This window comes from Barbatula barbatula, assembly GCF_947034865.1.
Source record: "Barbatula barbatula genome assembly, chromosome: 22".
Lineage (NCBI taxonomy): Eukaryota > Metazoa > Chordata > Actinopteri > Cypriniformes > Nemacheilidae > Barbatula > Barbatula barbatula.
The window spans coordinates 4,383,113-4,403,396 of NC_136785.1; the positions used below are offsets into that span (position 1 = coordinate 4,383,113).

General features: G+C 42.0%; 3 protein-coding genes across 9 annotated transcripts in view; 1 reads left to right on the top strand and 2 right to left on the bottom strand.

Moving 5' to 3' along the window:
• The window catches only part of sptan1 (spectrin alpha, non-erythrocytic 1), a 27,236-nt gene extending 14,608 nt beyond the window's left edge, over window positions 1-12,628 (top strand). For 3 of the 7 annotated variants that reach the window (XM_079486851.1, XM_079486852.1, XM_079486853.1), the window contains exons 23-55: window positions 64-168; window positions 395-427; window positions 616-648; window positions 919-966; window positions 1,613-1,704; window positions 1,801-1,945; window positions 2,027-2,208; window positions 2,426-2,525; window positions 2,691-2,888; window positions 2,975-3,121; window positions 3,246-3,349; window positions 3,439-3,601; window positions 3,859-3,873; window positions 5,732-5,863; window positions 5,938-6,075; window positions 6,184-6,288; window positions 6,374-6,582; window positions 6,676-6,796; window positions 6,897-7,018; window positions 7,106-7,238; window positions 7,336-7,434; window positions 7,524-7,683; window positions 7,805-7,881; window positions 7,985-8,194; window positions 8,282-8,578; window positions 8,761-8,873; window positions 9,325-9,342; window positions 10,972-11,026; window positions 11,113-11,309; window positions 11,552-11,605; window positions 11,693-11,839; window positions 11,918-12,065; window positions 12,172-12,628. In XM_079486851.1, coding sequence (XP_079342977.1) covers window positions 64-168; window positions 395-427; window positions 616-648; window positions 919-966; window positions 1,613-1,704; window positions 1,801-1,945; window positions 2,027-2,208; window positions 2,426-2,525; window positions 2,691-2,888; window positions 2,975-3,121; window positions 3,246-3,349; window positions 3,439-3,601; window positions 3,859-3,873; window positions 5,732-5,863; window positions 5,938-6,075; window positions 6,184-6,288; window positions 6,374-6,582; window positions 6,676-6,796; window positions 6,897-7,018; window positions 7,106-7,238; window positions 7,336-7,434; window positions 7,524-7,683; window positions 7,805-7,881; window positions 7,985-8,194; window positions 8,282-8,578; window positions 8,761-8,873; window positions 9,325-9,342; window positions 10,972-11,026; window positions 11,113-11,309; window positions 11,552-11,605; window positions 11,693-11,839; window positions 11,918-12,065; window positions 12,172-12,297 — 4,026 coding nt within the window. In that variant the 3' untranslated portion in view covers window positions 12,298-12,628. The remainder of the gene's footprint in view (window positions 1-63; window positions 169-394; window positions 428-615; window positions 649-918; window positions 967-1,612; window positions 1,705-1,800; window positions 1,946-2,026; window positions 2,209-2,425; window positions 2,526-2,690; window positions 2,889-2,974; window positions 3,122-3,245; window positions 3,350-3,438; window positions 3,602-3,858; window positions 3,874-5,731; window positions 5,864-5,937; window positions 6,076-6,183; window positions 6,289-6,373; window positions 6,583-6,675; window positions 6,797-6,896; window positions 7,019-7,105; window positions 7,239-7,335; window positions 7,435-7,523; window positions 7,684-7,804; window positions 7,882-7,984; window positions 8,195-8,281; window positions 8,579-8,760; window positions 8,874-9,324; window positions 9,343-10,971; window positions 11,027-11,112; window positions 11,310-11,551; window positions 11,606-11,692; window positions 11,840-11,917; window positions 12,066-12,171) is intronic. The other 4 variants (XM_079486854.1, XM_079486855.1, XM_079486856.1 and 1 more) reach the window with 3 other exon arrangements.
• On the bottom strand, window positions 12,621-15,240 carry dync2i2 (dynein 2 intermediate chain 2). Its single transcript, XM_079486858.1, has 9 exons — window positions 14,971-15,240; window positions 14,604-14,861; window positions 14,412-14,521; window positions 14,178-14,335; window positions 13,859-13,968; window positions 13,599-13,766; window positions 13,295-13,527; window positions 13,056-13,213; window positions 12,621-12,972 (listed from the first exon to the last, which is right to left on the bottom strand). The coding sequence occupies exons 1-9, from the start codon at window positions 15,049-15,051 to the stop codon at window positions 12,734-12,736; spliced, it is 1,515 nt and encodes a 504-aa protein (XP_079342984.1). The 5' UTR covers window positions 15,052-15,240; the 3' UTR covers window positions 12,621-12,733.
• A 1,536-nt stretch (window positions 15,241-16,776) lies between these two features.
• Window positions 16,777-20,239, bottom strand: setb (SET nuclear proto-oncogene b). Its single transcript, XM_079486859.1, has 8 exons — window positions 19,876-20,239; window positions 18,856-18,913; window positions 18,626-18,768; window positions 18,422-18,525; window positions 18,218-18,331; window positions 17,960-18,130; window positions 17,740-17,874; window positions 16,777-17,592 (listed from the first exon to the last, which is right to left on the bottom strand). The coding sequence occupies exons 1-8, from the start codon at window positions 19,940-19,942 to the stop codon at window positions 17,572-17,574; spliced, it is 813 nt and encodes a 270-aa protein (XP_079342985.1). The 5' UTR covers window positions 19,943-20,239; the 3' UTR covers window positions 16,777-17,571.
• Window positions 20,240-20,284: the final 45 nt, after the last annotated feature.

The following is a 20,284-nucleotide window of genomic DNA, read 5'->3' on the forward strand; positions in this document are numbered from 1 at the left end:
TAGCATTGAACATCAGTAGTTGCTGTCTTCCATATTTAAACATTCTCCTTTTGGTTGTGTTAGGATCTAAAAGCGAATGAGTCTCGTCTGAGGGACATAAACAAGGTGGCTTCAGAGCTGGAGTCTGAAGGGCTGATGGCAGAGGAAGCTCCAGTTGTACAGGCCCAGGTGAGCATTCACCATATGATCCACTCCCTTCACATTTTGATTTTTCATCTGTCATCAAATATAAACCATTTCATTCATTAGTTTATTGTGAACACGTGAGTGTACTATACTAAGTATACATACAGCATGAATGCTATACTTAGATTTTTGCGAATCATGAATGTGGTGATCTTACCTATGTTTTCCTTTCCTTCTCCTCCCATCTTCATCCATTCATCCCACCCAGCAACAAGAAATGCTGGGTTCAGCTCCTGGCAAGGTCATTATTGATTTATACCCTTCATCTTATCTGAACAGTGGTTGGAATTAGAGATATATTGGAAATATACCAATAATCAGTTTGGCCAGTGTGTTTTACCAATATGACAATTTATTAATATTGTAAATTCTGTGTAAATATCAATTGATTTTATGATGTTAACTTATTGTATGGGTCTTGTTTCACAGGATGAAGCAGACAAAGGTGCATCTCCTTGGAAGGTAATGCAACATTTTGGCCTAAATTTGAAATGGTTAAATTTATATTAAGAGATTTGCTCCAGTGAGTTTTAATAGCATGCATACATTTTATGCAGTTATTGGGTTTGGTTTGACCTGGATTTACTTCACAGTGGTATTTTGCTTTGATTGTGGTTACAAAAGACAAGAAAAACCCCAACTCCCGTGGTGATGCTCTCTTGACTGCTCTGTTTTTTTCTGTTCCTTCCCTGTCTTCTGTCTCTTCCTGGCTAATTCTTTGACTCTATGTAGTCTGTTCGATTGGCTGTTCAAACAACGGCCAACTTTAATACTATAAAGGTAAGGTTGCAGGTAAACCTGTATTTCCTCAACCCACCCCACTAAACCCTGTTTTTTGCCTCTGTGCCTAGAGGACTAACTCATAATGGTGGTTTTGTGCTCCTACCTTGGTGTCGTGTTGTATCCCATTACTGAACCTTCACAGTGGTGGAGTTGCACCCCATCTTTTTTCTTATTTGTTGTAGAATGCATTAACACTGTTTTCACTATTTGCCTAATGCAACCACGTTTTTTATATTTGCAAGTCTTTTATATTTGCTAATCATCTTCATCATAATGTGTTTGTGGTGGCACTCATCCATACTGTTGCTGATAATATGAAAGATCCTTTTGATAGTGGATTGGCTGATGAACTTATTTAAATTTGTTATACCAAAGGTTTCCAATTTAAATTTGTTATACCAAAGGTTTCCAATTCTGCTCCAAGAGGGCCACTCTCTTAAAGATTTAGCTTAAGCCCTTAGATTGAGTTTGATGTCATAGGTTTGTAGCAAACATCTGCAGGGTAGTGGTCCTCCAGGAGCAAAAAAAACAACCTTGTGTTAGGCCATTTAACTTATTTACATGAAATGTACAAGAAACCAACTCTACCTTAGCAGCAGTTATGACTCTTATTGGCTGCTCATGGTCATGTGTTTGTGTGTAGGAGCTAAACAACCGCTGGAGGTCTCTGCAGCAGCTGGCCGAGGACAGAAGCAACATGTTGGGCAGTGCTCATGAGGTCCAGAGGTTCCACAGGTGAGTGAAATATAGTACTGATCTCATCTCAAAACAACCCGTCATACAATGATCTGAGAAGTGCAGAGAAACTCAGCTGTTTGTGTGATTTTTCAGGGATGCGGATGAGACCAAGGAATGGATTGAAGAAAAGAATCAAGCCCTGAACACTGATAACTACGGTCATGATCTCGCCAGTGTGCAGGCTCTGCAGCGTAAGCACGAGGGCTTTGAGAGAGACCTGGCTGCTCTAGGTGACAAGGTAAGAACTTGCAAATAGTTTACGGTTGATTCCTTGGTTCAGAATATCTGATGAACATCTCATGGCATTTCTTTGTGGCAGGTGAATTCTCTGGGTGAGACTGCCGAGAGACTGATTCAGTCTCATCCTGAAGCTGTGGATGACATTCAGGAGAAGTGCACCGAGCTGAACACCGCCTGGAGCAGTCTGGTGGGCCGCGCTGACCAGCGCAAAGAAAAACTGGGCAACTCGCACGATCTCCAGCGCTTCCTAAGTGACTTCAGGTGAGTAGAGGATGTTATGCTTTTTACATTTCAGGTGTTTGTTTAATGTTTATCTGACATCAGGGCACGGATGCATTTGGCATACACGTTTATCCAAAAATACCATACAGTTAGTAGTGTGTACATGTTCTAACAGGTCTGTAATATGCAAATACAACAAAGACACTATCAAACTTTCTACACAAATAAAACATAACTTTGTGGTTTTGTCTTCCAGGGATCTCATGTCCTGGATCAATGGAATCAGAGGGCTGGTGTCTTCTGATGAGTTGGCCAAGGATGTCACTGGAGCCGAAGCTTTGCTGGAGAGACACCAGGTACTGAATGCAATGAAGGAACAGCCAAGTACTCATTGCCCATTGCTTAAACATGTCATCATGTTGTATAGTCTATATTAAATCATGTTTAATCTGTGGACAAAAAAATCATATTCTATTTTTATGAAATTGTATTTGGTAAATAATTTTCTGTCCATCACGTAGGAGCACCGCACGGAGATAGATGCCCGTGCAGGCACCTTCCAGTCCTTTGAGCAGTTTGGACAGCAGCTGCTCGCCCGTGGCCACTACGCCAGCCCTGAGATTCAGCAAAAGCTAGAGGCTCTCGACCAGGAGCGGGCCGACCTTGAGAAGGCCTGGGTCCAGCGCAGGATGATGCTAGACCAGTGTCTGGAGCTGCAGGTCAGCAAAGACCATATTTACAACAAAAACCGAAGCACACAAGGCAATGTTTTCAGCAACTGACATTCTTTGGACTCCTCCTTTAGCTGTTCAACCGTGACTGCGAGCAGGCTGAAAACTGGATGGCAGCACGTGAGGCTTTCCTGGCCAGTGATGATAAGGGCGACTCCTTGGACAGCGTAGAGGCTCTCATCAAGAAACATGAGGACTTTGACAAGGCCATCAATGTTCAGGTCTGTATGCACCGTCATGATATGAATTAGCCGAGGTCTATGTTGTTGCTTTTTGATTTAACGTTTGATTAGTTGGAGGAAGTGTTTGCTGCGTTAATCGATTCGATGTATGATTCTCTCATAGGAGGAGAAGATCGCAGCCCTCCAGTCTTTTGCGGATCAGCTTGTTAGCGCTGACCATTACGCCAAGCCTGACATTTTCAAACGCCGCAATGAAGTCCTGGACAGGTCAGTTTTTGTTGTGTAACAGTTCACAGTAAGTGCCATTTTTGTGATGTTGTGTGACATGCTGATGGATGTGTCCTCCTGATCTACAGGTGGCGCCGTCTGAAGGCTCAGATGATTGAGAAGCGTTCGAAACTGGGCGAGTCGCAGACTCTGCAGCAGTTCAGCAGAGACGTGGATGAGATCGAAGCGTGGATCAGCGAGAAGCTCCAGACCGCCACCGACGAGTCTTACAAGGACCCCACAAACATCCAGGTAACATTCCAATTTAGGAATCTGTCTCATCTTCTGAATTTCAGATATAGTCAGATTTGTGAAAATGTATTAATGCTCTATGTATTCATATTTTCAAATGTTGTAATGACAATTCTTCTTCTTAAGTCGAACCTAATATGTAATGGCTTATTTAATAGAGCAGCTCTTATCAATGTTTCTACTGTAATCCCCAACTAAACCCAAGGTTGAGGAAGTTTAACTGAACCTCTGTCTGTGTTCCCATTGTCTGTTTCTAGCTGTCCAAACTGCTGGTAAGTGGAGTAGTGTGCCAGAGCTAACTAACCCTAGTTGGGTCTCTCCACTTGTTCGTTGTCTCGTTTTTGATGTGTCTGTATACTCGTATTTAAGTTCCATATGTCTGTGTCCGCACTTTCAAATGTTTCGCTTTGTATAGTCGTATCATCGTGTCAGTGTCCCTTCTTGCCCCCATCATTGCAGCATTTGGCTGGGATGTCTTTTGGTTTGATTAATTGCACACATAAAAAAACTCTGAGCATTCTACATTTTTACTCTCCATTAAGTTAATTGGTTATTTTGGCATTTATTGGAAAGTTTTGTATTGAGATACTTTATAATAAATCATACGGATCATTTTTCACAGAAAAAAACTGAAAGTCATGAGTATGCTTTGCATACTATGCATATAAAACAGTAGTGTTGGTAGGGTTTTTCTGAACATAGACATGTCAAACCAGAGAGAGGAGATGGAAAGGTTCTTTCAAACATATAATTCAGCTTTGCTTTTTGTGAAATACTGTGTTAAAGCAACAAAATCAAAAACACATTTGCTATGCCTAGAATTCTTATGCAGTACAGTACCAGCAGCCCAGCTTCCCGTGAGTGTATCAGCAAAAGCTTTACATACGCTGTTTGGAAGTGCTTTTTCCTTCTTGCTGTATCTCTGGACCCTTAGAAAATGTGGAATGATCTCAGACAAAACACCCCAAATCCTGTAGGTTCTCCAGAACTCATTGACCACGTTAACATGGACATAAGAAATAAAATGTTTTGCCTTTTTCTGAGTAAGCTAATATTACGATGAAGGTGTTTACATGAGTTGCTTTAAGAGTATACCTTTCATGTTTCCGTTTGAGATGTGACGCTACATAGTTCGATTAATGGCATACGTCATTACGTCCCTAAGCGACGCCGTTCAACATTCCTTCCATAAGTTCATGTATTAAGAAACAGTTCTTCAAAATGTGTTTTCTTGGTTGAAGCCATGTTTGCCGTTAAACGAAACGGCTGTCCACTGATGTGCATGTGTGTAACATGTCGCAAAGTGCTGTGAAAGTTCCTATGCGCCAGTAATAGTGCGGTTAAGGTGTGTACATGTCTATAGCGCACTTCGATAATGCAGTACTCCACCTGTCTTAATTAGATTTGTGTTTACTACGACTATGAGTTGAGACGGATTAAGCTAATCAAAAAGCTCTGTTTTTATGATCCATTCTTATATAGTATTGTACAATCAAGTTAATATCGGATTATTGTTGTCCATGTAAACGTGGTCATTGTGTGCTGGATAATGTCCTTCCAGTCCATCATATTGAATGTTCCATCAGACTTTGTTTGTGTCCTGTTCTGAGTTTTTTGAGTTCCACTTGTTGTTTGTCCATGTTTGGTGGTGTGTATATTTACTTTTGCTTTTTCGTTGCCGATGGGACATCCACGTCATGTGTTTGTTTTTTGTGATGTGTATGTTGTTATTTATGTTAAAAGTCGTCTCTTTCATGACTACAGATAGGACATCAAATTTAGCAAACCATGTAGACGTAGACGTTTACACAAACACATTTCGATAGCTTTTTGAACAAGGCTTGAATATACACGGAAATAAGTTTGTGAAAATGACACATGAATATACACCACAGTGTAGTGCTGGGAAATATATTTACAATAATTTTACAGGGATTTTGTTGAAAAAGAATAGGACAAAAATAGGCAGAAAATAAGAAGTAAATTTTTTCACTATATCACCCAGCTCTACTTCACAGGTAGATACAAAACCAGCCGATGCTTTTCCAAGTCTGCACCCACAGCTGCACCTATGCATGACTTCACTGTGTGGGGCTCAGTTTTGCTCTTTCGCTTTGTCACCACTTTTAGAGCAAACACCAGAAGCACCAGGCTTTTGAGGCTGAATTACACGCTAATGCTGATCGTATCCGCGGGGTGATAGACACGGGCAATGCTCTCATCCAGAGAGGTGCCTGTGCTGGAAGTGAGGATGCCGTCAAGGTAACAATCAGGTATTTTAGTAATACGCAGCCGGTGTGTTGCAGTTTGTACTCATCGCGTCATGTTCACTTCAGGCTCGTCTGAATGCTCTGGATGAGCAGTGGCAGTTCCTCGTCAACAAATCTGCAGAGAAGAGTCAGAAACTGAAGGATGCGAACAAGCAGCAGAACTTCAACACTGGCATCAAGGACTTTGACTTCTGGTTGTCTGAGGTATTGATTAATATGAAATGACTGTTAGAACAGTTCTCAGTAGATCTTTACGGTTAATAACAGTATAAAAGTAAATATTTCAATACGTTGGACATCCTCTTTTGCTAGGTTGAGGCTCTTCTTGCCTCTGAGGACTATGGGAAAGATCTGGCCTCGGTCAACAATCTACTTAAGAAGCACCAGCTTCTTGAGGCCGACATCTCTGCTCATGAGGTAGCGTACAACCCATAAAGTTACACAAAGACAGTCCTGTGTACTTCTCTTTTAGTTGTTCATGGGTTTCCTTGTATTCTGATAGGACCGTCTGAAAGATCTCAATGGCCAAGCTGACAGCCTGATGGTCAGCAGCGCTTTCGACACTTCTCAAGTCAAGGACAAGCGTGACGCTGTGAACGGACGCTTTACCAAGATCAAAAGCATGGCCGCTGGACGCCGTGCCAAGCTGAACGAGTCGCATCGTCTGCATCAGTTCTTCAGGGACCTGGATGATGAGGAGTCTTGGATTAAGTAAGATTACACCATCATTTTAAATAGTCTCAAACTTGTTAAGTTACTAAAATAACTGTTTAAAAAAATGTCCTACCCTTTGTTTTCCACCAGGGAAAAGAAGCTGTTGGTGAGCTCGGAGGATTATGGACGTGATTTGACAGGAGTACAGAATCTGAGGAAGAAACATAAGAGGCTGGAGGCGGAGCTTGGAGCTCATGAGCCAGCCATTCAGGTGAGGAGAAACTTGAAAATATGATTTAAAAAGAGTATAGAGGACACGGTCCTGGCTTTTGAGAAACCGCTAAATGCTAACTGTTTTTGTGGTGTTGCAGTCTGTGTTGGAAACTGGGAAGAAGCTGTCTGATGACAACACCATCGGACAGGAGGAGATCCAGCAAAGGCTGGCTCAGTTTGTGGAACATTGGAAAGAGCTGAAGGATTTGGCTGCTGCCCGGTAAGAACTTTGGGTTTTTGTTTCCTCTCTTTTATCTGCTGTGTATCCCAGGCTGTATTTAAAACTTTGTCATTTATTGATATTCAGTGGGCAGAGGCTAGAAGAGTCGCTGGAATACCAGCAGTTTGTGGCGAATGTTGAGGAAGAGGAAGCCTGGATCAATGAGAAACTCAACCTGGTTGGAAGTGAGGATTACGGTGATACATTGGCAGCTGTGCAGGTATAATGCATTAATATTAGAAGCTCTAGAAACCTCCTTCCTATATAAAATGAATCCAAACAGAAGAGCATTCTAAGCATTTTGTCTTCCCTTACAGGGCTTGCTGAAGAAGCATGAAGCATTTGAGACAGATTTTACTGTGCACAGGGATCGAGTCAATGATGTGTGTTCCAATGGAGATGAACTCATTAAGAAGGTACCGTTTAACCAATTGACTTTTTAAATAAAATAAGCTTCACTGGTGTTTATAAGGGGGCTGTTTGTAAACTGGACGTTTTTGTGCAGGAGAACCATCACGTGGAGAACATCATGGCTAAAATGAAGGCCCTGCGTGGGAAAGTGTCCGAGCTGGAGAGAGCTGCAGCCCAGAGGAAGGCCAAGCTGGATGAGAACTCTGCCTTCCTGCAGTTCAACTGGAAGGCTGATGTGGTGGAGTCCTGGATAGGTGAGTAACTGAGCTCAAAAAAGTTTTTTAACATGGGAAATGTCATGCAAATGAACTACAGGGTTGGTGTCTGTATTGTTCCTTTGAAATCTATAACCACGTTTGTGTCATTTTTAATCAGGTGAAAAGGAAAACAGCCTGAAGACTGATGACTACGGTCGTGATCTGTCCTCTGTGCAGACGCTGCTCACCAAACAAGTATGAAATATACAATACATAACTAAACAATATCTCAGTTTGTGAATGCATGTAGTCTCCTTAGCTGAATTAAGGCCCTGATCCTCTCTTCCACCTGCCATAGGAAACCTTTGACGCTGGTCTTCAGGCCTTCCAGCAGGAGGGCATCACCAACATCACAGCCCTCAAAGACCAGCTGCTCGCCGCCAAACACGTGCAGTCTAAAGCCATCGAGGCTCGTCATGCCACCCTCATGAAGCGCTGGAACCAACTGCTGTCTAACTCAGCTGCCCGCAAGAAGAAGCTCCTGGAGGCCCAGGAGCACTTCAGAAAGGTAAGAAAAATGTTTGCGGCCTGAAAAGAAGTTCCTCAAAAACAAGATTGTCTTGCTGTTATGTTGATGTTTTGTTACTCTTTTCAGGTCGAGGATCTGTTTCTCACCTTTGCCAAGAAGGCTTCGGCCTTCAACAGCTGGTTTGAGAATGCTGAAGAGGATCTGACCGACCCTGTTAGGTGCAACTCTCTGGAGGAGATCAGGGCCCTGCGAGAGGCTCACGATGCATTCCGCTCATCTCTGAGCTCAGCAGAGGCCGACTTTAACCAATTGGCAGAGCTTGATCGACAGATCAAGAGTTATCAGGTGTCATCCAACCCGTATACCTGGTTCACCATGGGGGCGCTAGAGGAGACCTGGAGGAACCTTCAGAAGATCATTAAAGTAAAGAGGAACCCTGACACTTTATTTGTATTTTATCGAAATACATGAAATACTGTTGACCACTCTTCAGAATCAACATTACACTTTTCTTGATGCATCCTCGCAATAACTTGACTGTCCAAAAAAGACTGTCATATCTTTCATACTCTCGCATCATCGTTCTCCGATACTTTGCTTTCCAGGAGCGCGAGCTGGAGCTGCAGAAGGAACAGAGGCGGCAAGAGGAAAACGATAAACTCAGACAGGAGTTTGCCCAGCATGCCAATGCCTTCCACCAGTGGCTACAGGAAACCAGGTACACACACCACACAGTTTGCTGAGCTGCTCTTTTCATCACATTATATTTCAAGGGATTTGTACACGCACACTGAACACACTGCACGGTACACGTTTGATTTTATAGCATCACACACATTTGTATTTTCCTGATCCCCATGTTACTTTCTTAATTGTCCATTTTCGCTGTGCCTTTAGTCTTGGAATCACTGCATGCTTTTCTGTGTTGTGTTCTGTTGTCTGTTTGGTTGATGGAATTCATGTAAATCACTTAGTTAGGGCTTGATATGCCTCAGGGGGGCTTTGTGCTGGTCCACTTCTGTGCACATGTGCCCACATGTGAATGTCAAGCAGTGGCGTCAATGTCACCGCTCAATGACTTAACTGTTTATTTCTCTCTTTTTCTCATCCCCGTCCCTTGTCGACCCTCTCACTGCTGCCTCGATGACTGGGATCATTTCTCTAATCAGGACATATCTGCTGGATGGGTTAATATCACATTTTTCTATTTTACTACAATGTGTGTTTGTTAATGTGTGTGTGATGTGGCGTTAAAGTGAAATACATTATGAAATTGAAACTTTATGATAGAAATATTGATTTTATTATAGAATGAATTTGGGAGTTTCAGGTTAGGACAGTTTTCATCAAGGGTGTCATGTGATCATTTCCTGATTCATTGTCATTCTTTGGGTCATCAAAAATTACTTAAACCAGGCTGTTATTTTGCCTATTTTATTGTATGTTTTTGTCAATATTTCCAAATGTATTCTTTTCTGTTTTTTCACACTCTTTTTCCATTTCCTCTTCATTCCCCACCTCCCTCGTGTCTCTGAATAGCATAGCCTATCGGAGGGTAATCCGTGTGTATCAGTATGAAGTCGATGATGATCTTTCTGGAAGGTCTTTTCCGATTTTTCCTTCTTCTGATTGGCCTCTTACTCCCCACCCTCACACCCTTTGGGTTTTTTTATCATGCACTCGAGTCTGACCCCCACCATTAAGGCTCTCTGTGTGTGTTCTCTTCACTAACACTCACTGCAATGTGCCGTGAGGCATTTTTTGAGATGAACCCTTCCAGCTTCTTAATCCAACAAGCCTGGCTTTGGCACCAATGTTAAGGAGTGTGAACACGTCATCTCATTCTTTTAACGTTTTTTCCATCCACGTTTCAGTTATTTCAGTTCTTTTCTTCATTTTGGAGAAAATGTTCATGCACCATATTCAGGGTGGAAACTGCAATTTTCTTTATCCTGATCTGAATTTGGTCACCAGTGCATTGACATTTTTGTGTCACTTCTAATTGTAAATGCAGCTGGTGTAATAACGGCACTTTTATTATTAACTCCATGGAACTTTCGGTTTTGCACATTTTGCTTGTTTTATAAAGGGATAGTTTCCCAATGGAGAACTCAACCATTTACTGGCAGTGTTACATGAAGGTATGACTGATTTACTTCTGTGGAACACAGTGAGACATTTTGTAAAATACAGTCGCTGCTCTTTTTTTTCCATACAATGAAAGTGAATTGAAAACTCAGTCTGGTGTTCGACAGAGGAAGGTCAGTCATTCAACCTTATTCAACCATTCAACAACCAGTATAAATTGAGTAAATGACAGTTTTTCTTTTTTTGGGCGAACTATTGCTTTAAAACTCTGCACACAATAATGTATAAAAACAAGCAGAGGTAAGGATATAGCAGTTTCTAACCCTGTTGGCAGTGGCCCATCACCATGGATATAAGTTGGCTTTGTTAGCATGACTTGGTTATTGTAGTTGCATTCTGGGATCCCTTGTAGTTGTTACTCCTTATCTACTACAAAACAATTGGTAAGTCCTGCTGTGACCTATTTATAGGGAATTTCAGGAGGTTTGAGAAAAAAGCTATAGAACCAAAATCACAAGTTATAGTTAAATATGAACTTAATATTAATTATTCAGTATGTCATTGTTTTATCTGAAATGAAGAGCTAGTTTTGCATTGAACTGTAATAATCACAGAATCACTTGGCTCTGATGTAGACTCATATGAGGTGTGAATGAGATGTTTTTGGATGGATGTGCCATGTGTTCTTGGATACCTTCCTCTGGTTACAATGCTCTGTGTGTGGGCAGGTCCTGCATGGTTGAAGAATCCGGCACTTTAGAGTCCCAGTTAGAGGCTACTAAGGTAAATGCGAGACCAATGAATGAGCCACAAATCTTACATGTCGACTTGCTCTATCTCAAATCTTGTTCTTCTGGGTTTCTTTGTAGCGCAAGCACCAGGAGATCCGTGCTATGCGCAGCCAGCTAAAGAAGATCGAGGACCTGGGAGCAGCTATGGAGGAGGCGCTGATCCTGGACAACAAATACACAGAACACAGCACAGTCGGTCTGGCCCAACAGTGGGACCAACTTGACCAGCTGGGCATGAGAATGCAACACAACCTGGAACAACAGATCCAAGCCAGGTGGCACATCTCAAAAAATATTTAATTATTATAGACCATTTACAATAATATGATTAATAGTGTTTAAAATAATGATAAAAGTTGTTTATTATCTTTATGAAAAAGATATTTTTAGATCATTACAACATCATTATTTATGCATTATAATATTTTAATCGTTAATAATTGTGATTATTAGTTATTAGTAATTATGAATTGTAATATTATAATGAGATTTTCTGCTTCTTGCTTTTCATCTGTAGAAACACTACAGGAGTAACAGAAGAGGCCCTGAAGGAGTTCAGCATGATGTTCAAGTAAGTGATCTTTCATATGAAGACAAACCAAAAAATAATATCGCTAAACCGTGGTTTTGATACATATTATAAAATGTCTGTTCCCAGGCACTTCGACAAAGAAAAATCTGGACGTCTAAACCACCAGGAGTTCAAATCCTGCCTGCGATCTCTGGGCTACGACCTGCCTATGGTTGAAGAAGGAGAACCAGACCCAGAGTTTGAGTCTATTCTGGACATTGTAGATCCCAACAGGTGAGGAAAACACAATATTGTATCCTGGAGGTTCTAAATAGTACATTTGATGAGCTAACATCAAACGTTTCTGTTTAGGGATGGAAATGTGTCCTTGCAGGAGTACATGGCCTTCATGATCAGCCGAGAAACAGAGAACGTGAAGTCAAGCGAGGAGATTGAGAGCGCATTCCGTGCTCTCAGTGCCGAGAACAAACCTTTCGTCACCAAGGAAGAGCTATACCAGGTACATAACACCCATACTGCATGTCCACTGAGTGCCCTTAGTAATTAATGAATGAAACAATTGTGTGCGTTTGAAGAATCCTCAGTGGTTTCTTGTTTGTTTACAGAACTTGACCAGGGAACAAGCAGACTACTGCATTTCCCACATGAAGCCCTACCTTGACAGCAAGGGCCGCGAAATCCCGTCGGCATTCGACTTCGTGGAATTCACCCGCTCATTATTCGTCAATTGATTCCCCACCCCCTTGCTTGCCAGTGACCAATCGGGATGCGTTTTCCCTCTCACATGACCACACGACTAAACTGCATGAATCTGAATAAGTAATTCTCTATAGCACCCAGTATAGCAATATCTGTATCTTGTTATCAATCTTAACCTTGCCTATTTATCTGACACTTCCTCTTGCTTCACTGACAATAGTTGTAGTAGTGGATCTGTCTGTCTTTTATCGTGGTTGTTTTAAGCTGTTAGGTGCTTTGCTTTAAGAAACCTATAGAGGATGTGCTGTAACATCACCCACGAGACTGCAGTGTGCTTCAATAAACGCTACTGGTTATAACTGGAGATAATTCTCAGAGAGTATTTATTTCAAGTATAAACAGTATTATTTGCAATTTAATACATGAAACACAAATTGTGTGTATTTTAAGGAAATGAAACCAAAAATCTCAGTCAGCCACTTCATTGGCCAGCTGGTCCAGCATTGACGTCTCTTTGGCACCTTGTTCTGTTAACTCTGCACTAAGCTGCCAGATGTTGATGCTGCCATCTGCATTGCCCACTGCCAACAGGTTTGTATGTTTGGGGTTGAACTCCAGGCAGTAAGACGCTTGACCTCCTGTTTTTTGGTCAATTGTGGCAGCAGGCCTTGAGGACCTTCGACCCAAATCGAAAATTTGTACCAAACCTGTAAGAAAAGTTAAAAATGTTATAAATCAAATATAAGTGTTACTAGTTTGTTAGTTGTAATATGCAACATCAACATGTCACCTTGTCCTGTGACAGCAGCAAAAACTAGAGGGCGTGTCGGTGACCACCTGACCCCAAACGCATATGAATCTGATACCCGCAGAGACATGAGGGGGCGGGGCTGAAGCACACTATGGAGATGAGCCAAACCATCGGTTCCAACACTGATGAACAGATTCCTGGAGATTCGGAAGACAGAAAATGTTTATGGAACCAAAAAATTATTTCCAATTTAACAACGAACAGAAAAAACATTTTACCTATGAAAGGGTGAAAAGTGAACTGAGTGTATGGGTCCCCCTCGTGGTGAGAAAGAGAACTGCACTGGTGCCCGCAGTGTCACACTCTCACCATCAGGTGGCACCGTTGCCACCATCTCGCTGCTAAAGGAGCATTTGAGCACCAAGCCTCCTTCCGAGCCCACCAAAAATGTGTCCAAGTCCCACGGGGAAAGGGCAAGAGAGGTTACTCCTATGGTGGAGCTGCCTCTGGTCTTTAGGGAGAGATCATAACCGTTTTATAAAGGTATAACTTCTGTTACGTTACTCAAATTGTGGCACCAACCTTGCTTACTGCTCCACTCTGGGGTAACTGCTGTTGTATAAGTGCATATCCAGAATTTAAGATAAGTTTGGCTTTAGCTCCGTCCACAGTCCATAATAAAACTCTCCCTCCCGATCCTGCGCTCAGCACCATGTATTCTCCTCTGCGAGCACCTGGGACCCAGTTTACCTACATGCAGACACATGCCAAAAGCGTATGGATTACATAATGTTTTCCCATAGAGGCATGCCTCAGGTCATGATGGGTTTTAATGGGATTACCTGATAAACTGGTTCACGGTGGGTGTCTGCAGACATCCCAGTCTGAGCCAAAATAGGGTCCTGTGTACGACTGGTGTCCCAGACCACCACCTCGCCACTGTACAGGCCACCTAATACAACACAAATGAGGTTGTAAATTCTCTAATGTGAAAAAAAACATTCAAGGTATTGAAAATGAGGTGATTCATACCTAAAAGTGCATGCAGTGGGTTACAATTCAACATGACACGAGGATGAATAATCAAAGAATTACATTTTTGTAAACTATCTGTACTTTATCTTTATTTACTATAAATATATTTTAAAAGTGTGTTCATACCAGCAACTACAGATGGTAGCAGAGGATGAAAACACAAACACGTGACAGGTGTAGGTACATCTATATCCACATCCGGCCGCTTTGGGTTCACAGTGTCACGGTCCAGGTTCCATGTGGACACATATGATTTTTCATTGCTCCAGTCACCATCGTCCAAACTGATATCATAAAATAAAATAAGTTAATGATTAATACATCTGACTGTGAGCGTCTGTATGGAGAACAAACTCTTACCGGCCAAATCCACAGGCTACAACTGAGCCAGTGCAGTTCCAGGAGACACTGGTGACCTGCAGATGTCTTTCGTGAGCTTTCGGATGCTGAAGACGGAACATACATGATACCTGCAGCAAGGAAGATGATCATATGAGATTAAACCATCTTTTAATATATGAACCACTTCTACTCTGCATGAAATCCACGCACCGTCTTATTTCGATCTTCCCAATTGACTTCAAACCCATCAAATGCATGACTCTTAGAGTTCTTCACAAGCTCGCGGATCATCACGTCTTCAACACCAAGCAAGAAGTCCAGCAAACCGGGAAAGTGTGACGGATCTCGATCTAAGGAAAGTGTTTGGCCGATCTGGTCCTGTGTGTCGGTTTGGGTGCCGTTGTCTAAAACATCTTTGGATTGTGTTTCAGCCTCTGTTGTGTGAAGTGGAATCGTTTGACAGCTTCTCTGGGCGCAGAAATATTCACGATACCACGCGTATGTGGGAAAAACAGCCCCTCAAAATAAAGATACATGACGTAACGTTGCAAAGGTAAGCAAATGTGGTTTAACTCACCGATTCTTGTGTTTCTTGGTGCGATTTTCTCCAAGTCGATTCAGCTCCAACTAAATCAAGCGTTTCATCTGTAAACATCATTTTGAAGCAATCTACTAAAACCGATTAAATAACTCACTGTAATGAAGACGTGTTTATGGTCGGAATATAAATACGGGTTTATAATGAAAAAAATAACTAATTATAATCGCTAATTTTGCATATTTTATTGTTTTCGGACACAGCAGCAAAATCCTCCATGATTCCCCCGGATGTGACTTCCGTAACCGTGCTGCTATGGATACTGTGAGCCAATCAGTGATGCGCTACGTCATGAACGTTAACTTTCGATTGGTCAGTCTAATTACCATTTCGCATAAAATCCATTTGCGGTTTTTATTTCGAGACGAATTTGCGAGTCTTTAACGGAGACAAATGAATTTATCATCACATCATCACTATCTGTAAACGTAGCTTCGTGTATTTTTTGTTCTTCTTAAGATGTTGAAATTTAGCGTTTGTAAGTCATATCAAATCACCTGAATGAATAAACTCTTTTCTCAAGAGAAGTAAAATGACAATTGAAAACCTAGAGGTGAACTTCTTGACGTGTAAATACATTTATTTTGCTGTTCAAAACACTTTTTCACGGAAAACAAACTCCAGTGTATCCATACGTATATCTCCAATGATGAAAATGGAAGATTCCACACGCTTCATTAACTCATATTTAAATAATCCTTTAATACACATGCCTTTATGACATCAAGACTAGATTACTGTAATGCACTTTTAGGTGGTTGCCCTGCAGGCCTATTACAAAAACTCCAACTGGTCCAAAATGCGGCAGCTCGAGTTCTTACGCGTACAAAAAAGTATGAGCATATTAGCCCCGTTCTGTCAACCTTGCACTGGTTACCTATAAAGCATCGCATAAACTTTAAAATCTTGCTTATTACCTATAAAGCCTTGCATGGTTTAGCTCCTCACTACTTGAGAGAACTTCTAACGTGCACTACGCTCTCAGGTGTCAGGTCAGTTGGTAATACCTAGAATTTCAGAATCAAGTGCAGGCGGCAGATCCTTTTCCTATCTAGGGCCTAAACTTTGGAACAGTCTTCCCTGTACTGTCCGGGAGGCAGACACACTCTGTCAGTTTAAATCTAGACTAAAGACGCATCTTTTTAATCTTGCATACACTACACTATCATAATATATATATTTCAAAGATCTAGGCTGCACTAGTTAGATCAACCGGAACCAGGGACACTTCCAATAACAACTGATGCATTTGTTGCATCAAAGAGTGCAGAACAGTACTCTACTCTCAGCCAGTCTTGTCTCATTGTTCCAAGGTAACTAGAGCGGGCAGGACGCAGTCCAAGGTTACCGGAGCGGGCAGGGCGCAATCCATTCCCAGACCCGACAAATGCTGGACGAAGGACGTGGCGACTCTACAAAACTTCAGTCGCTATTAGATTATTAATGATAATTTTAAATCGAACTTTTTATATTTTGCCTTGTTGTGCAAGCACTGTCGAGCTTGTGCAGAGGCAGCAGCTTTTGCCAGAAGGGAACTGGAATCCCCTGGTTAGGCCTGGTTTCCCTCTGAGGTTTTTTTCTCCTCCAATGGAGTTTTGGGTTCCTCGCCACCGTTTGCCTGGCCGGGGGGCTGCTAGAATTTGATAGTCTTATTTAAATAACACTGCATATAGGAATTTATTGTGTGTCTGATATTTGACCTGTGTTTTGACTTCCATAACCTTTTCTGTTTTACTTATAGTCAATGTTCTCTTGTACAGCTGCTTTGTAATACTGAAAATTGTAAAAAAAACGCTATATAAATAAAGCTGACTTGACTTAATAAGCCAAGCTGAAAATTACAAGAGGACTTTGTGTTTTGTTTTTATTAAAAATGTTTCAAACCTCATGGGTGTCTGTAAAACATTACAATGAAAATTCAATCAACATAAACCCAAATGTTGATGTGTCAAATGCCCACTCGCCCCACCCGACCCCATTGAACCATCAACACCAATAACTGCCATACCCTGATATTGACCCCAAAACATTTACAAGAGGCGACAGGAGCCAGCTGGTGCTTTCCTTTTGTCCAATAAATCACATAGGAAAAACAGTGTCAACTCTTTGGGGCCCACCTCTGCATTAAAGAAAATACATACTTAAGAAAAGTGGCTAGGTATGTATGCTATGATTAGATCACTGCACCATGGCTTATTACTTCAACTCACAACCATTCACAAAGAAAAATAAATCATTGACATACTTAATATTTAAACTGCTATTTACTTCAGTTTAGTCTACAGAGGATGACGTGCAGTTTGTTAATGTGTTGCATTTGTCTTTGGAGATGTTTGTAATTAAAGACGGCGCAAGAGGCTTCAGCAATGAGATTCCACTACTTTTCCGATGCAGGTACTGTATGTCCAGGGAATTAACTGGGTTTTAGAAATGGTCAGGACAGGAGAGGGTTCAGTAGAACAGAAGATGGAGCACAAAAAATAAAAATAAAAACAAAGCTTTTTGCTCCCATGGTTTGGAGGATGACTTCAAAAAGGAAAGAACAGGTATGCAAGTGTTGGAATATGTCCTTATTAGCCTTTAGTCATCTTCCCCGTCATCCTGAGGGAGAGAAAGAGAATGTCTTAGTCTTAACAGCTCATATAACATGCAAACATAAGAAATAATACTCAGGCATTTAAAAATACAAACATCATAAGTTACACACAATACTGTTGTTCTATCCAACACAACATTAAAGTCTCTCACCTCGCCATCTTCTCCGTCATCATCATCTTCGTCTTCCTCTCCGTCATCTCCCTCTTCATCAATGTCCTCCAAACCCTCCTCTTCCTCATCGTCATCTTCCTCACCATCACCCTCTTCTTCATCCATATCAGGAACCTGAGGATAAGACAGACATGTCAAATGCTGCCTGCCAATTATGATCCATAATACTGCAGGCAATGTGTTTAAGTATACTTCATACCAGGTAGTACTGCAGGGGGTTGGGCCAGATGTCGTCTTTAATGACCTCTCCGAGTTCATCAGCCCCTGCGTCGGAGTGATCGGTGAACCAGGTGAAGAAGCTCTCCGGCTCTTCGTGTTGCCTTTTCTTCCCTGCCTTGGTCTGTGTCGGTCCAGTACGCTTTGTCAGGTCCTGCATCATACACAGACAGTCAATTAAAACCAAGTCAAAGAGAACTACACTTTACTGAAGGGTTTTCATAAAAAAAAATATACAAACCTTTCCAGCCTTCCATTTGATTTCAGTGGATTTTGAAGACGGGTCACCGCTCTCATTTAAGTGAAACTCTTTTGAGAGGACTTTGTTTTCAAAGTAAGGATTTTCATCGAAGTACTGGGGGGGAAAGCATAATGTCAATTAAACGCACCTTTCCAAAAAATGTGTTTATTTTGAGACTGTGATCAGGAAATAACAGATACTTACAAAATCTATTCTGTAACCTGATTTGATGTCCTCAAACTCTGTGACCTCCACTCTGGTCAGGTAATGAAGTGCTTCTTCATCTTCCTCACCAAGCAAGGCTGAGACTATTAATAAAGCCAACAATTAGAAAAAAGGGCATCAAAGTTTAATTGAACAACGTGATTCAGGGGCAAGTTTCATACAAAGTTTTCCTATCTCTCTTACCTTGTGGATGGTTGACAAATGTTGTGACCCAGAAGTTGGGGATTTTGGCTATGAGTTCTGATCTCTTCTGGAAGAATGGCTGACGTAGCTTATTGTACTTCTGCTCTACTTTTAAAATTTCCTCACTCGCCTGTTCATTCAATCTGTGAAAAGACCAAAAAACGAGCATCAGAAAAAGAAACGCACGAAACACCACAATAGTATTCGACTGTGAAGAGCTTTTAATTCACCTGTCGATTTCATTCTGTACTTCATCGATGTGTTCAATTGCCTCCTGTTGCTCTTTTTCTGAAATGCAATAAAACACGCATGTTAAAACCCATGATATCGTTCGATATTACTCGACTTCGACGGTATACGTAAATCGCGCAATATAAGAATATGACTCGTGCGCGGTATATCACCATTCCCAATATTATTGAAAAAAAAACACGCATTTTCAAATTCACACACGCCTGCTATATACAATTAAAAACAAAGAACAAGCGTGCACATTTAGTTCTACGTAAAAATAAAACGAAGTGCGTCGTTTCAGGGTAAAGATAAACAAATCTGACACAAGCTTGGAAAACGCGTGGTAAAATACCGGTGTATCGGCTCAATCCGGTGCAGTTTAAGCTTCTGCTGCGCAAGGCCGCGAGGTTTAAACGGAGCGGGAGGCCACACGCTGGGCCACATTTCCAGTCTTCTCTGTGAATTAATTACGCGTCAACTCACGTTCAGTTAACGTCAATTAGCCGAACTTAATCTCGACCCGTTCGAGTATCCCAAAAGCAACCATAATACATTTATCTGTAATGCCGTTCCAGCGTGGTTTCGTGACACAAGCGGGAATTGCGCGTGATGGCGGGGACACACAATAACCAGCTAGCCTATTAGCACCCAGCATGGACTCCATACAACGCACAAGTAAAATATTCGAGTCGGGCGTATAAAAAAAGCCAGTCTGCACACATGATTTAACAACTTGCAATAAAACAAACGGAGTTTACAAAATGAAGTCGCGCGGGCTCTGTGTTCGACGCGCGTGGCACAATGAAACATCATGGCCTCCGGTGAGCGCAACATCATTGTGCGCGAATTCTCCTTCAATACCGGCGCCCTTCTGGATTCAACGTCTACGCGTTCAGGCTCGCCGTAAGAGTTCAATTGAACGCTAAGCGACTAGTTTAAATGAACATTCGTGCATGAAAAGCATGAGGCACAAGTTACTGAAAATGGCGGTGCGCAGGAGGCCGCCATTACTTTACCCGAGGTCTCGTCCGCTCCGTCGTGATTAGAGTTCTGCTCCTTTCGGCTCACTTTCGCCGCCGACATTATTCCCCCACAACCGAAGATATGCCTCCTTGCTCCAGAAACGAAAACTCCAAAACGTCCTCCTCCGCTCGAGGAAAGCGAAAGAAGGGGGAAATAAAGTTGCTTCTAGCTTACTTAAGAAGTGCGAATATCACAACGTGTGTTGCGCTTCCACTCCACACATACAACACACTCACACTCACACTCAAAAATGCGTATCACACCACGCGCCGCCTCTTTTCTGACACCCGCCAGTGTGCTCGAATGCGCGCTCTCTTCCGGCTGTCACGAGAACGCGCTTTAGGAGACGCGAGAGCCACGCCTCCTCACTGAGAGGATGACAAAAGACGCGCTCGCCTCCGC

Coding starts and splice junctions, on each gene's coding strand:
- setb (XM_079486859.1), bottom strand. CDS start 19,942: ATGTCGGCGGCGAAAGTGAGCCGAAAGGAGCAGAACTCTAATCACGAC. Junction 18,769..18,855: donor GTACAGAATGAAATCGACAG/GTGAATTAAAAG, acceptor GTCTTTTCACAG/ATTGAATGAACAGGCGAGTG. Junction 18,526..18,625: donor ATTTGTCAACCATCCACAAG/GTAAGAGAGATA, acceptor CTTTATTAATAG/TCTCAGCCTTGCTTGGTGAG.
- dync2i2 (XM_079486858.1), bottom strand. CDS start 15,051: ATGATGTTTACAGATGAAACGCTTGATTTAGTTGGAGCTGAATCGACT. Junction 13,528..13,598: donor AGAGTGGAGCAGTAAGCAAG/GTTGGTGCCACA, acceptor CTCTCCCTAAAG/ACCAGAGGCAGCTCCACCAT. Junction 12,973..13,055: donor TGCTGCTGTCACAGGACAAG/GTGACATGTTGA, acceptor CTTTTCTTACAG/GTTTGGTACAAATTTTCGAT.